Source organism: Manacus vitellinus, unplaced genomic scaffold (assembly GCF_001715985.3).
Source record: "Manacus vitellinus isolate BGI_N305 unplaced genomic scaffold, ASM171598v3 scaffold_30_pilon, whole genome shotgun sequence".
Lineage (NCBI taxonomy): Eukaryota > Metazoa > Chordata > Aves > Passeriformes > Pipridae > Manacus > Manacus vitellinus.
The window spans coordinates 2,787,467-2,800,703 of record NW_021940291.1 but is presented as its reverse complement, the minus strand read 5'-3'; the positions used below and the strand labels follow the sequence as shown (position 1 = coordinate 2,800,703).

At 40.6% G+C, this 13,237-nt stretch overlaps 1 protein-coding gene across 1 annotated transcript in view; it reads right to left on the bottom strand.

Annotated features, from left to right (window-relative positions):
* The window catches only part of SERGEF (secretion regulating guanine nucleotide exchange factor), a 148,987-nt gene that overhangs the window by 112,256 nt on the left and 23,494 nt on the right, over positions 1-13,237 (bottom strand). The window contains 1 exon segment of the mRNA XM_008922081.3: positions 4,850-5,010. Within this exon segment, the coding sequence (XP_008920329.2) occupies positions 4,850-5,010 (161 nt within the window).

Sequence of the window (13,237 nt, the reverse complement as noted above, 5' to 3'; positions counted from 1 at the left end):
GTGGATGTGAATGCGCATCAGGCGGCAGATGAGTCAGATGTTCTGAAGAGGTCCAATCAAGGACGCCCCGCAACACAAGAGCACTGCATGCATAATGTCTCACACAGCCTCTTCTCAGTGCCTTGGCCTATTCCATGGTGGATATGCACCAAAGCACTGAGAAGAAAATAGTAAATAGACCTGCAGTCACAACATGCAAAAACTTTAAACACATTTAACACCAGGAACCTCCACGCACTCTTAAAACTGCCAAAAAAACATACTCAGATTAGTGGATAATTAGCTAAAACTCAGGCTTTTGTTCTTCTTTTGTTTCAGAATAAAGCGCTCATATTTTTCAAGGTCAGTGTTTTCAAATGAGTTTCTCAGATGAAGTCAAACTCACAATGGAATAGGTCACTGACAATACTTCAAAAATCAGGTTTTGAAGCGGCAGACACAAACACTATAACAATTTCGGTTCAAAGAAAGGAGAATCCCTGGTCTTTGGTGGAGAAAATAGGTAAGCCATGGGCACAGAGACAAGGAGCAACATAGGAGGTTAAATTTCCTGCACTGTCCTTGAGGTAAACTAGTGCATCTTTCATCCTGTCCTCTAATCCTTAGATTAGTTTCTCCACTTTGGCTTTAACAATATTAACTGAAGTGCAGAAGCAATCAGCAGACCAGAGCTTTGCCAAAAATTCAGTTGAATCATTAGAACTGATTTATAAAAACAGACCATGGATAAAAATCTTTAGTTGTAATCCTCAACTGTTAAACTGTCTCTCTGCATTAAACACAAAAATTGGAATTGCTGATTCAAGGTAAGCATGAAAAACAACTAATTTCTCTATGTCTTTTAATTCAGCTCTCAAATCCAACCCTGTCTCCATATGACAAGAAATGGAAAAAGGGATAACTTTTGTGTTAACAAAAAACAGCTCACTCTACATAGTCTACATACTGCAATTTAATGCATTTTCAAGTATAAATTCTTGCTTTGGCACTATTTTGTAATCTTGAAGTGAAACAATTTAGGCTCTTACTATCTGTTTTTTTAATTTTCTCATCAACACAACTCCTCCTAGGGTACAAATGATGCTCTTAAATCATCTTCATGCTGTTATCTCTGCAAAGAATGATGTCTGCTCCAGAACACTGCCATCGCTAATCACTCAAATCAGGTCTCTCACAGGTCTGTAAGGAGGAACAGCGCTGAGGGCAGCAGAATAAGGATGAGATTGTTATTTCTCTTTCTTTTCAAGGAATGTACCTGAACACATCCCTTCACTTTCATGGATTACTCGTCCTGCCAAGCTCAAGTTCCCCTGTGCAAAAGCTACAACTACCTTGGCTTTGTATTGTTTGAGAAATGACAGAACTACATTCTTGAGACACTGCACAATACACAGATGAAAAACAGTGTGAAACAGTTGTCTACGGATAACTAATGACAAAAAAGTAGGGACACCCATATCAAAATGAGTAAGAAAGCTGTCTGAGACCCAGTGGAGTCAACAATGACTAAACAAATTATTCATTAGTGCAGCATCATGGGCTCTGAAGCTCCAGTTCACCTCTGAGAGTGCACACATCCACAGAACACTGATGATGGGAAAGAGAAGAGGCCAACTCTTCTAACCAAAGTCTTGCCATGGGAGACTACCAGGAGGCAGAGATGCAGTACCGACAGTGCAGCTGAAGCTGTCAACTTGTACTTTTGTACCCTGCGAATTTTGACAGCCAGCTACCCCACAGGGAAATGCACACCTTTCGACTGGTTGTCTGCCCAGATGGAACCTGCACATTGCCTGACAATAGGTCAATTGCCATATCACAGAACCATATAATGGGTAAGATCAGGGGACCACAGCAGGTCATGTAGTCCAACCTCCCCGCCCAAGCAGGGTCATCCTTGAGCACATTGCACAGGATTGTGTCAAGCAGCTTCTGGAATATCTCCCGTGAGGGAGACTCTACAACCTCTCTGGCCAATCTGTTCCAGTGCACAGTTATCTGCACAGCAAAGAAGTTCTTCCTCATATTCAGGTGAAACTTCCTGTGCATCGGTTTTTGCCTGTTGCCTCTTGTCCTATTGCTTGGCACCACTGAGCAGAGCCTGGCTCCATCCTCCTGACATTCTCCCTTCAGATACTTATAGACATCGATAAGGTCCCCTCTCAGACGTCTCTTCTTGAGAACAGGTCCAGTTCCCCCCCTCTCCTTGTAAGAGAGATGCTCCAGTCCCCTCACCATCTTTGTCACCCTCCACTGGACCCACTCCAGGAGCTCCATGTCTCTCTTGTCCTGAGGAGCCCAGAATTGGTCAAAGCACTCCAGATGCAGCCTCACTAGGCCTCAGTACAGGGGTAGGATCACCTCCCTTGACCCGCTGGCAATGCTCTTCCTAATGAAACTCATACGCTGCCTCTCAGACTCTAAAAGGACAAGGAAATGGTTTGCATGCAGTCTAAGTTGCATGTGGTGTCAGACTACAGCAAACAACTTGAGTCAGGTTTTCTTTCTGATCATCTTTATGCTTGAGGATAAATTATTCTGTAATCAAATTAGCCACATGAAAAGAAAACCTCCAAAGCCACTCAAGGATGTTATAAGGTAAAGAAATATTCATTATATGCTTATACAGCCTGAGCTAAAGCTGTAGCATTATTATTTATAGGTTGGAGAAAGGCCATTGGCTAAACCGTTACAAAGACCTTCACAGAATGGTTTGAGTTGGAAGTGACCTTTAAAGGTCATACAGTCCAAACCTCTTACAATAAGCAGGGACATCTTCAACTAGATCAGGCTGCTCAGGGCCCTATCCAATCTGACCTTGAATGTTTCCAGGGATGGGGCATCCTCCACCTCCCTGGAGCAACCTCTTTCACCACCTTCAACATAAAAAATTTTTTCCTTTTATATACCCTTTTTTAGTTTAAAACTATTATCCCTCGTCCTGTGGTTAAAGGCCCTACTAAAAAGTCTGTCCCCATCTTTCTTAAAAGCCCCCTTTAGGTATGGAAGGTGCTATAAGGTCACCCCAGAGCCTTCTCTTCTCCAGGACGAATCACCCCAACTCTCACAGCCTGTCTTCATAAGAGAGGTGCTCCAGCTGTTTGATCATCTCTGTGACCCTCCTCTGGACTCATTCCAATAGGTCCACCTCTTTCTTATGCTGAGGGTCCCCGAGCTGGATGCAGCACTCCAGATGGGGTCTCACAGGAGCCGAGCAGAGGGGCAGAATCACCTCCCTTGACCTGCTGGCCACGCTGCTTGTGATGCAGCCCAAGATGCTGTTGGCTTTCTGGGCTGAAAATGCACATGGACGGTGACTGCCAAGCTTCTCATCCACCGACATCCCCAAGTCCATCTCCTCAGGGCTGCTCTCAATCCGTGCTCCACCCAGCCTGTGTTTGCGCTTGGATTGCCCCAAACCACGTGCAGGACCTTGCACTTGGCCTTGTTGGACTTCATGAGGTTCACATGGGCCCACTTCTCCAGGCTGTCTAGGTCCCTCTGATGGTATCCCTTCCTTGCAGCATATTGACCACACCATAGATGGTACTGTTGGCAAGTTTGCTGAGAGGGCACTTGATCATACTGTCCCTGTCACTGGCAAACAGTGCTGGTCCCAATACCAACCTCTAGGGAACACCATTTCTCACTGGTCTCCACTCTGACATCAAGCTATTGACATCACTTCTTTGACTGTAAAGATCCAGCCAATTCCTTATCTACTAAGTGGTCCATCAAATCCACGTCTCTCCAGTTTATATACAGAATGTTGAGCGGGACAGTGCCAAATGCTTTGCACAAGTCCAGGCAGATGATGTCTGGATACTGGCTTATCCAATTCCTCTGCCAGTTCCCTCAGGACCCACAGATGTATCACACCAGATCCCACAGACTTGTGCACTGTCAGGTTCCTTAAATGGTCTCAAACCTGGTCTTCTCCTATAGCAGGCAATGCTTCATTTTCCCTATCCCTGCCTTCGCCTTTGGCAACTTGGGACTGTGTGGCTGGAGCACTTTTTGGTTGGTTTTAATTCTTCAGCCTTTTTGAGAACAAGGCTGTTCTTCTGAAGCTTTACAGGTTTTCTTTAACCCGTTGCTAAAGTTTAGTGCCCTAGATAACTATACTCTTTGAGAGTGACACCTGGACAGATCAGTAATCCAATATTAAGCCAACAAGGTTGCACTTTGTTCAAAGTCCATCTTCTATCATCTGTTTTCCCATCTCTGCTTTCCTGATGGTCTCCCCTTCTTCACTTACCCTACACCTCAAACTGTAGATTTATCAAGCATCACAACAGATTAAGAGTAAGCATACTGGGCAGAAGACCTGGATCAGCCATGAACCACATGTCTCAATCACACCACAACATTTTGTTCCTACCCACACAGTACTGGGAATTTCCACTCTTCTAAGCTGCAGTAAAACCCAGCAGAACTGTTTATATGGCTGTGCAAGCCTCTCCCCTGGCTCAGAGGGACCACCATTTGTGATTTGTAGGGTGCTGCTTTTTGGAGTTACAGCCAAAAGTAGGGCTGCAACAGGACAGAGTCCCACCTCATCTGTTAGGCTGTGTTGCAGGTGCAACTGTCTCCTGCACATACTGATATTAGAGAACTTGGCATCTTTTGCTACTTGTAATTCTGATTCCACCAAGGAAAAAAATCAGTTTCTGAATGCAAAATCCTTTTAAAATATTTGAAATAATTGAATCATATTAACTTCTGAGCTTACAGGAAGAGCAGCAAGGGCTTGTGCTGCAGCATTTGAAAAGGTTCTATTAGGAAATTGTTCTGATTATTTTAATGCACCAAAAAGAAAGGTGGGGGGAATGATAATTTTCTTCTTTACCTGAGATGCTCCATTTAGGCAAGGCACTGAAACAGGGATGTTACACAACAGCTCCAAGCATTGTTCAGATGCTGTGCACAACTCCTGCCCGTCAGGAACCACTGCATGCCTTCCAAGTTGCCCATAGTCCGCTCTGCCCCAGGTGAAAACCTTGCCAGTTTCTAAACAGAAAACACATTTCAAGATTACTTATTCACTAAGTTTCTGGAACATGTGGATACCAATTCAAAACTAGAACTTCTTAATGCATTTTACCTACAGCTTCAAAAGCCTAGTGAAAACTTATTTCTGGGAGCAGAAGAAAAAAAACATTAATTACTAGCTCAAGATATTATGATATACTTCTATTAACTTGTTTTCTATCAGAATAACATCTGTATGGTGGCCTGGGCTATAAATAAAACCATGTCAGTAAAGCTGCATAACCTGGATATTGTGAATACAGTATATACACTTTGGTTATACAGAGGACATATTTTAGGTTAACAGAAGCACACACAAAACAGTTTATTCTGATACATAAAAGACATTTCTTTTCTATTCCCAGTCCTTACCATAGGGACATCCATTGCATGACCTGTATTTAATACAGTTGATGTCTTCCTGATAGAAGTTACCTTCTGTCACTACTATTGTTAGCAGCCTAGGACAGTAGCTGGTTAGTTAGAACATCACCACAACTGTCATTAAACACTGGAAAAGCACTGGTTTGTTTTCACAGGAATCACATGCTGACCAAGGAAACACAACTTCAAATGAAATCAGCAGTATATGGCTCACCTTTCTCTCCACATATTATACCACTGCTGCAGAACTGACACCAAAATGCCATTCTCCAGTATGGATAACATCCTTAAAGCAATGCTTTTAGCTTTGGTTCCCAGAATTAAGAAAAAAAAATCATACTAAGTGACAGCTTTATTTTCTTAATGAAGTAACTAACTAGATCTCTGCAGGTAAGTCATAAAAAGCTGTCCCTCCTGGGCTTCCAATTAAAAAAGTTATATACCCACAGCATAAGTTAAAGTTCTCAACTTGGTTTTAAGGAGAAGCAGCAACCCACATTCCAGCCCAGACAGAAACCTGCAATGACCTTGAGTTATGTACACACTTCAGCAAAGCCTCAAACTGCTCTCCAGAGTTGAACTCCAGTCATCAAGTTTATCAGTCAAATTACATGGATTTGGGGAAAATACCACCCAGTCAAGCAAGTCTGCTTAAACACAGGCTCTTCTCCCTGTCAGTCAGTACCTACATTCCCCACAGAGGGGTTGGGCACAGGGGGTACTGGTCACCAAAGATGACAACTGAAGGGTTTCTAAACAGATGCCAAAACACAAATCTTCAGAAATCTGAACAACTCCCTTTTCCTTTGGATGCTGTTAAACTCACTTGACAGGGACATAGATTGGCACTCCTGGTTTGGGGAGTTTAAGGTGATAATGTATTTTGTAAATAAACTGGAAACCTCAGTTTATATACACAACAAGTATATGCATTTTCCTTACAAATCTGCTAGCAGTGGTATTTCTTCGCCAATCATCACAAGTTTTTCAGATGCATTCTCTGTGTTCACTGATAATGTTTCTCCTGAAATAATTAAGTGATAAAATTAGTTGTCCTTTTCTCTCAAGGGCAGAAGAAATTTCTTCCTTCACAGCTTCCCAGCAGTTCAGGGAAAAGCTGAAACCAGTCACATACTACTTTCAGTACAAGTGAGGTCTCTTAACACAGTAGCTACATTTTGTTAGGTTAAAGGATTAAAATAAGTTTCATTAAGAGAACTACTAATATACCTTACAGAGATAAGGAATACAGTTTGAGGTTTAAAAAACATGCTTGCTCCAAAGTTAGCATATTTACTTCGTAATTTATATAGATCCCTCCTAAAAACATCTGCAATTGCAAAAACTGCAAAACTCCTACATCAGCATGTACACAGTAAATTTAAATGTAGACTAACCTTCTGGCTTTTACATCAGACCAGGTTGCTGCACCTATCTAGAACCCTCTTAGTGGACTAGGAAATGTTAGGCAGGCCGCTCTATTTTGCAGCAACTACAGGAACTGAAACTGAGTTTTATGAAATCTAAAGCCAGAAAGAATTTCTGTAACATATAGTTAGATGACCAATATACCACAGGCTCTCAAGCCCTACCCAGACATTGCTGTATTGACCCCTAGGACCACAGCTGAATTAAAACATTTCAGCTCTCAGAAGCCAAAAGCATCAAGTGCCATAGGCAAAAACATCAGCAACCTGCAAGGCCTCTGAAAAGGCCAGTAGTGTATTGATAATACAGACCCACATCCTCACAGACAGTCCATAACACTATCCTGTACACAGAGGCAGTAAAAGTTTCTCTCAACTCTACTTTTTGGGGAAAAAAAATTCTTTCCCCAACCAAATCTGGTTCTCTGTCTGGACCCAAGAAGAACAACAAGAAACACCAGCCACTCATATAAGGAAAATCATCCTTTGCATCATCACATCAGGGTACTGCTAGAGTGGAACTGAAGACTGCAGCATGTATGAAGGATTAAAACAGAAATAATGCTTAGCTATAATAAAACACCTTCCATCCACAGATTTTATTTTCTTTCACTGGACAAGCAAGCAAAGAATTACTTACACATGCAAAATCAAACAGAACTTTTAGGAGAATGTAAACGGTTTCTGATTACCGACAGAAATCATTGCAATTATCTTTTTCCTTTTTGCCACTATAAGGGAAAAAAGTTTCACGTGGTTGTTAGAAGGAAAAAATGGAGAACATCTATTAAAAAAAAATTAAAGCCAGATAAATTAATTTTTGCTTTTAGGACAAATTTCTTGAATGCCTAAAGATTAGGTAACAACCAGTTCCTTCTCAGTACTCATCAATTCAGTTATCACTTCTTATTGAGAGATATTCCTTCCCCAGATTTATTCCTGTTTAGTGAGCATTCCCCCTCCCATGCACAGTCTCCTGCTAATAGACAATTGTTTCCATTTTTCAGCCAAAAACATCTGCCTAGGGATCCTTTACAAAAAAAATAGAAGGAAGTACATAAATCTGAGTTTTCTGTGCAAGTAACAGAAGTCGATTTAGATGTGCCTTCTCTATGAAATACTGATTATACTTTCAGCAAACAAACAGAACAAAATAAAAAAACAGTCTCAAGTGGAAATTTCAGGCTGAGGCAAACACCAGTGTATGGAAAATTCCGCCAAAGGTTAAAGTCTTGTCAAAATCCTAAGCAAAAGAAAGCACTGAGCTATGACAGAAAGTGTTAAGCAATTGTAATGAGAGGTAATGCTACTGTGCTACTTATAATATAGATGGTATTTTAAAATGTTCTAAGAATATTTAAGAAAAAGACATTAGTCATACAGAGTATGGAGGTTGCAGGATGAATTACTTAAGAATGAAGGGTGATATAACAAGGACTGATGGTCTAATATTAGACTAGAACAGATTTTAATTAGAAGTCAAGAAAACATACACAATGATGAGTCAACTGGACAGAGTACATCAGCCATGGAAGTGGCTGAGGCATCAGAAAAAAGGAAAAAAAAAAAATCAAAAAAAGATATTTCATACCAGACTCTATACAATAAGAGGGCATACAAAAGGCAGGAGTTATTTCTACAACTTTCGTGAAAGAAAAAAGCATAGCACACAACGTTAGAAAGCTTTTCAAGTTCTTCTAAGATACTAACAAAGCTTCCTAAGACGTAGTTCTTGTCATGTTCTGAGCATGGAGGCTCCAATTCCAAAAGACACTTCAACTCCTCTACTGTGAACATCTACATTGTCCCAGAGGACTTTATTGCAACTGCTCATTTTTTCAGGAGCAAATGCTACATCACCTAAAGGCTAGAGCATTCCAAACACTATTTGGAATTAGGGAGTAATAGACATAATTCATGCATCCTGTGTCATTCCAGTGTACAGTCTGAATGAACCATACAGTACAGCAGTTCAGAAAGCTAAAAAAAGACAGGGGGAGAAGATTTTTAAGAAAAACTTCCCAACAGTTCCCTAAGTAAACAGTACATACAACAGTATTTTACACTGTTTGAAATTCTAAGTGATCATACAGATCTAGTTTCCTCGTGCTCTTTGAACTGTAAACACAGCATTTTGCATCAGTGTACACACAGCACCAAATCATCCAAAACACACACTCGTGTCCCTCACAGAATACAAATGAAGGTACATACATATTCAAGTGCTCCAAGCACTACACTAGCAAACCACTACCAGAAGGGCCCTTCTGCATTTGCTTCACATCATCCTTCTGTCCAAAGCACAGACAGTTGAGAATGGCCTCAAAATTACAAGTTCGCAGCCTTCGGAGTATTGCAAATCCAGCAACATTGCATAAAGCACTTCTGGTTGCTTCCTGCCTGACACTATAGCTCTTCCTGCTGCTGAGGCTGTAGAGCATGTCATTTTTCCCTGTTAGCACCTTCTTAATCAATCTGCTCAGCCACATAAGTATTTGGAGAGAATTAGCAATAAGAAAATAAGTATCTTAGTTTTAAAAATAGGTTGGTTTCTCAGTAGAACACAACAGACAAACAGGCACATTAAAATTTACTTATTTTCACTAGATTAAGATTTATCTTTGTATCAATTTTCCTGTTTAAAGATAATATCACGATTGCATTAGTGTTATCTCCTTGAAGTCTCTATTTGGTATCTAGGCAAGCTTTGAACTATCTTTCATAAATACTAGATGAAAGAGTTCATCTAGGCTATCTCAATTCACAGTTGCTTTAACGATTACTTTTCAAATGAACTCTGGATATTCACACTGAATGTTTAATTTCAGACTTGAAATATGAAGTTCTATATAAAATCCCTAATGCCTCCTTTCACATGAAAATTCACAGGGGCAGGCATTAAAAACTGACATTTAGAAGTTGCCTCTTGCCTCCTCCCTGCCCCACACAGAGCAACACTTCTCCCACATCTACAGATCTCTGCTGTCCTTCAGGAAAATCACTAATGTCCTTCAATCTTTCTGAGAAACTTCCTCATCTACCTAGAAACAGCCTTTGTGCAGTGCAACCTTACAGAAAAACATTAATCTATCCATCCTTAATTCCTTCTTGGCTGAAGACAGCTTTAATTCAGCAACTGGAAACCAGGTATCACTACCATCCCTGCAGAATAACACCTGTACTTGTGCATGGTTTCAGTACAAAGCAGGATTATACATTCTGACAAGGGTTTAAATGGCCCTTGATCCTCTTACACAGGAGTTCAGTGTACCAGAGTTGTCCACATCTCTTCACACATCTTCTTTCTATGACCTCCTTACAAACTTCTGCAACTTTCTATGACCTCTGACCTCCTTCTGCAACTTCATATAATAAGGCACACTCCTGAATTTTTTTCCATATTCATTCATAACAGCTATTAAAAATGTATCACTAAAACCCAAATCTATGCATGGTATTGAGGTCATGCCTCATCAGGTTAGTTCAAACAAGGCAGCAAAAGCATTTCAGAGATGACAGCAACAGAAAACCAGAGATATTTCAATTGCCACTTCCAGCCTTCTGCAGTCAGAGGCTGCAATACACAGCTGGTTCAGAATAGTCCCCAGAGCATCCACACAACATGCTGCAGTTCCCAAGGTTTTCCAAGCACCCTGTAAATAGGTTTAAACCTTCAACAAAAGGCCACAGGTGTCACAGAAAGAGAACCAGTCCTCCTGCAATAGGTATGGATTTGTCAGTTAAAACTCCTATAATCTTCAAGTGGGCCAAAAATTTCTGCCATTCTGAGCCACATCAGATGTCCCCAAATCTGGTGATCAATTTAACCACAGGCATGTGGGCAAGACAGGGGATTTCACACCACTTGACTCAGAGGCTCATCTGTGATCCAACAAACAACCGGCTTCTCACTGTGATCCATTCCTCCTGCTAAGAAGAAAAAAAAAAAAAGGAAATAAAAGGAGAAATCATACAATCTCTCTTCAAAGACTCCTGGAGATATCAAGACATTGAACATCCAAGGACTTGTATGACAATGTGATATAATGAAACATACTCAGCCAGGCAGGTAAAACCACAAGGATGTGTGAGACTCACCAAGAGAAGACACCAAGACCATGACATCCTTTCAACACAGACTAAAATATTCAAAGCACAGACTGAGAATTCCTTAGGCACCTTACATCAAGACAGCCTGAGAAACTTTGGATCCAAAGAATAGTTGTTCTCCCCACTAGGCCACCACCCTTCATCGTGCTTGAACTGTTTGTGACAGAGAAGGTAAACCAAGCCAAGGAATTGATCTGGCTGAAAAATGGCCTTGGGAAATGGGAGCTTGGGCACAGCAAATATTGCTAAAGGCAGTGTATCAAGTCAATTTAATATTCCCTATGACAGACTAGAAATAACCTGCAGTTTCCATGACTTGCTAAGTTTGTCATGCACTTTACCAACAGATCCACCTTTACCAGGACTGTGGACATCATGAAACATCTAAAGACCTTTGACCTCCATTCATTAAAAACCACATATGCTCTTTCTTTTTTGCTTCCATAGTCAACACCAAGTTAAGTCTCAGGACAGGCAATGCCTGCTCAATAGGATTATTCACATAGTTAACAGAATACTTCACTGCTCTGAAAGACTGAACAAAAATAACTTTTGAGTACGGCAAATTCCAAGACTCTCCAGATACCTTGGAAGTCCTGTCTCTGGGTTTGGGTTTCAGATGGGATAAATGCCATTTTTCTTTTAGAGGAGAGATTGGAAATATGAAGTACCATACAAAGATCTGAATGAAGCAAAAGAAAAATTAAAATATAAGAATTCAAATGCTTGTGAACTTGTGTTCATACTGCTGATATCAAACAGACATATGATCTTGACTGAAAAAATGAAAATGGGGGGAAAGTCATGAAGTCAATGCAATCATGAAATAAAGCTGGGAAAGGGGGCTGGGGGCAAGGGTAGAATTTAAAGCACCTATCAGACTTTGCACTCATCCTGCAAGATGAGAAAATTCCCTTCTCATTTCCCTCCACTCATGATTAGAGTCATGACTGCCTCACCAGCTGTGCCTCTGGCTCATTTTAAATTCAAACTACGATACATATCTCACTTTTAGACTTTTAATAGCAATGCCTTAAAATGCAGATTGCTGGCTAAATTTAGTTACATGATTAAAAACAAATCTAACTCATCTCTACCCAGCAAACAGAACGGCTGCATTCAAGGTTCAATAGAGGACTTAACTCTTCATCTAAAAACAAAGTCCTAACAAAAAGAAGGGGGAAAAAAATAAAAGCACAATTTGGTGATGCCTCCAAAAAAGCAGGATGCATAAAACATTAACCAGCTATGGAAAACTATCTGCAAATGCATCATAGTATACCATAGGGTTTTTGTTCTGTACTTCTGCAACTAAATTCTGCACTATGCTACTACAGCAGTATGAGTCATACACTTTTACTGACATTCTATATTTATATCTCCATGCCCTTCTGCACTGTTATATGCTTTCTTCCATACAGGCCTCCCTAACCTGGAATTTCCTTCCTTCTGCAGCTGAGCACCTCTTCCTCTAACATTCCCCAGAAAACTGAATAGATATTCCTTTCTAAGCAGTTATTCAATTCTTTCTGGAAAAGCAACACCCTTGAACTATTAAAATACAAGGTACGTGCTTTTATGTGTTCACAATCATTTTCTTGTGTCTGATTTCCTACTCTCTTGTCTGTAAACGGACTGCTTAGAAGTTTATCCCCTTTGAGGCAAAGGTTCAGGTCTTGTTCCATTAGACTTAACACGGTACAGTGCTACAGAAAATCTTATTCAGAGATTACAAATTGCAATATATGCATGTTTTCTAAATCATCCTATGGAAAGCATTAACCTGTGCTTACCTCCAGGTCCAATGCTGCAAACATTTGTGAATCTGCCTAACTTGGGGTATGCAAGCAATCCTGCTACTCTCAATATCCCATTGCCATCTGAACCAATCTAAGAAGGAACAGGCATCTGTCTACAAGAGATAAACAAAGTGAAGGTAATTAAGTTCCCAGTGCTAATATTTACCTTGTCAAAAGACTCGAGGGCATGCTGTGAAAAGGCAGACACAAAAATAGCAAAAGAAATGCTCTGGAATGGCAGTCTGAAGAAATGGGCTTTTTCCACTGTTGTCCACGAGATGCATTCCCAGGAACAAATAATCAGAGACCATTTTGCACAAGAGATTTCACTAGATAACAAGCCTCAGACATGCATGATTCTGAAGAATCACAATACCAACAAAGAAATAGAAAGCATTATAAAAATAAAGTGTTAGGTGATTTGCTAAGTGGCTTTAACTTCCTCAAGTCACTCCAGAAACAGTAGAGTTCTACACACAATGGAGT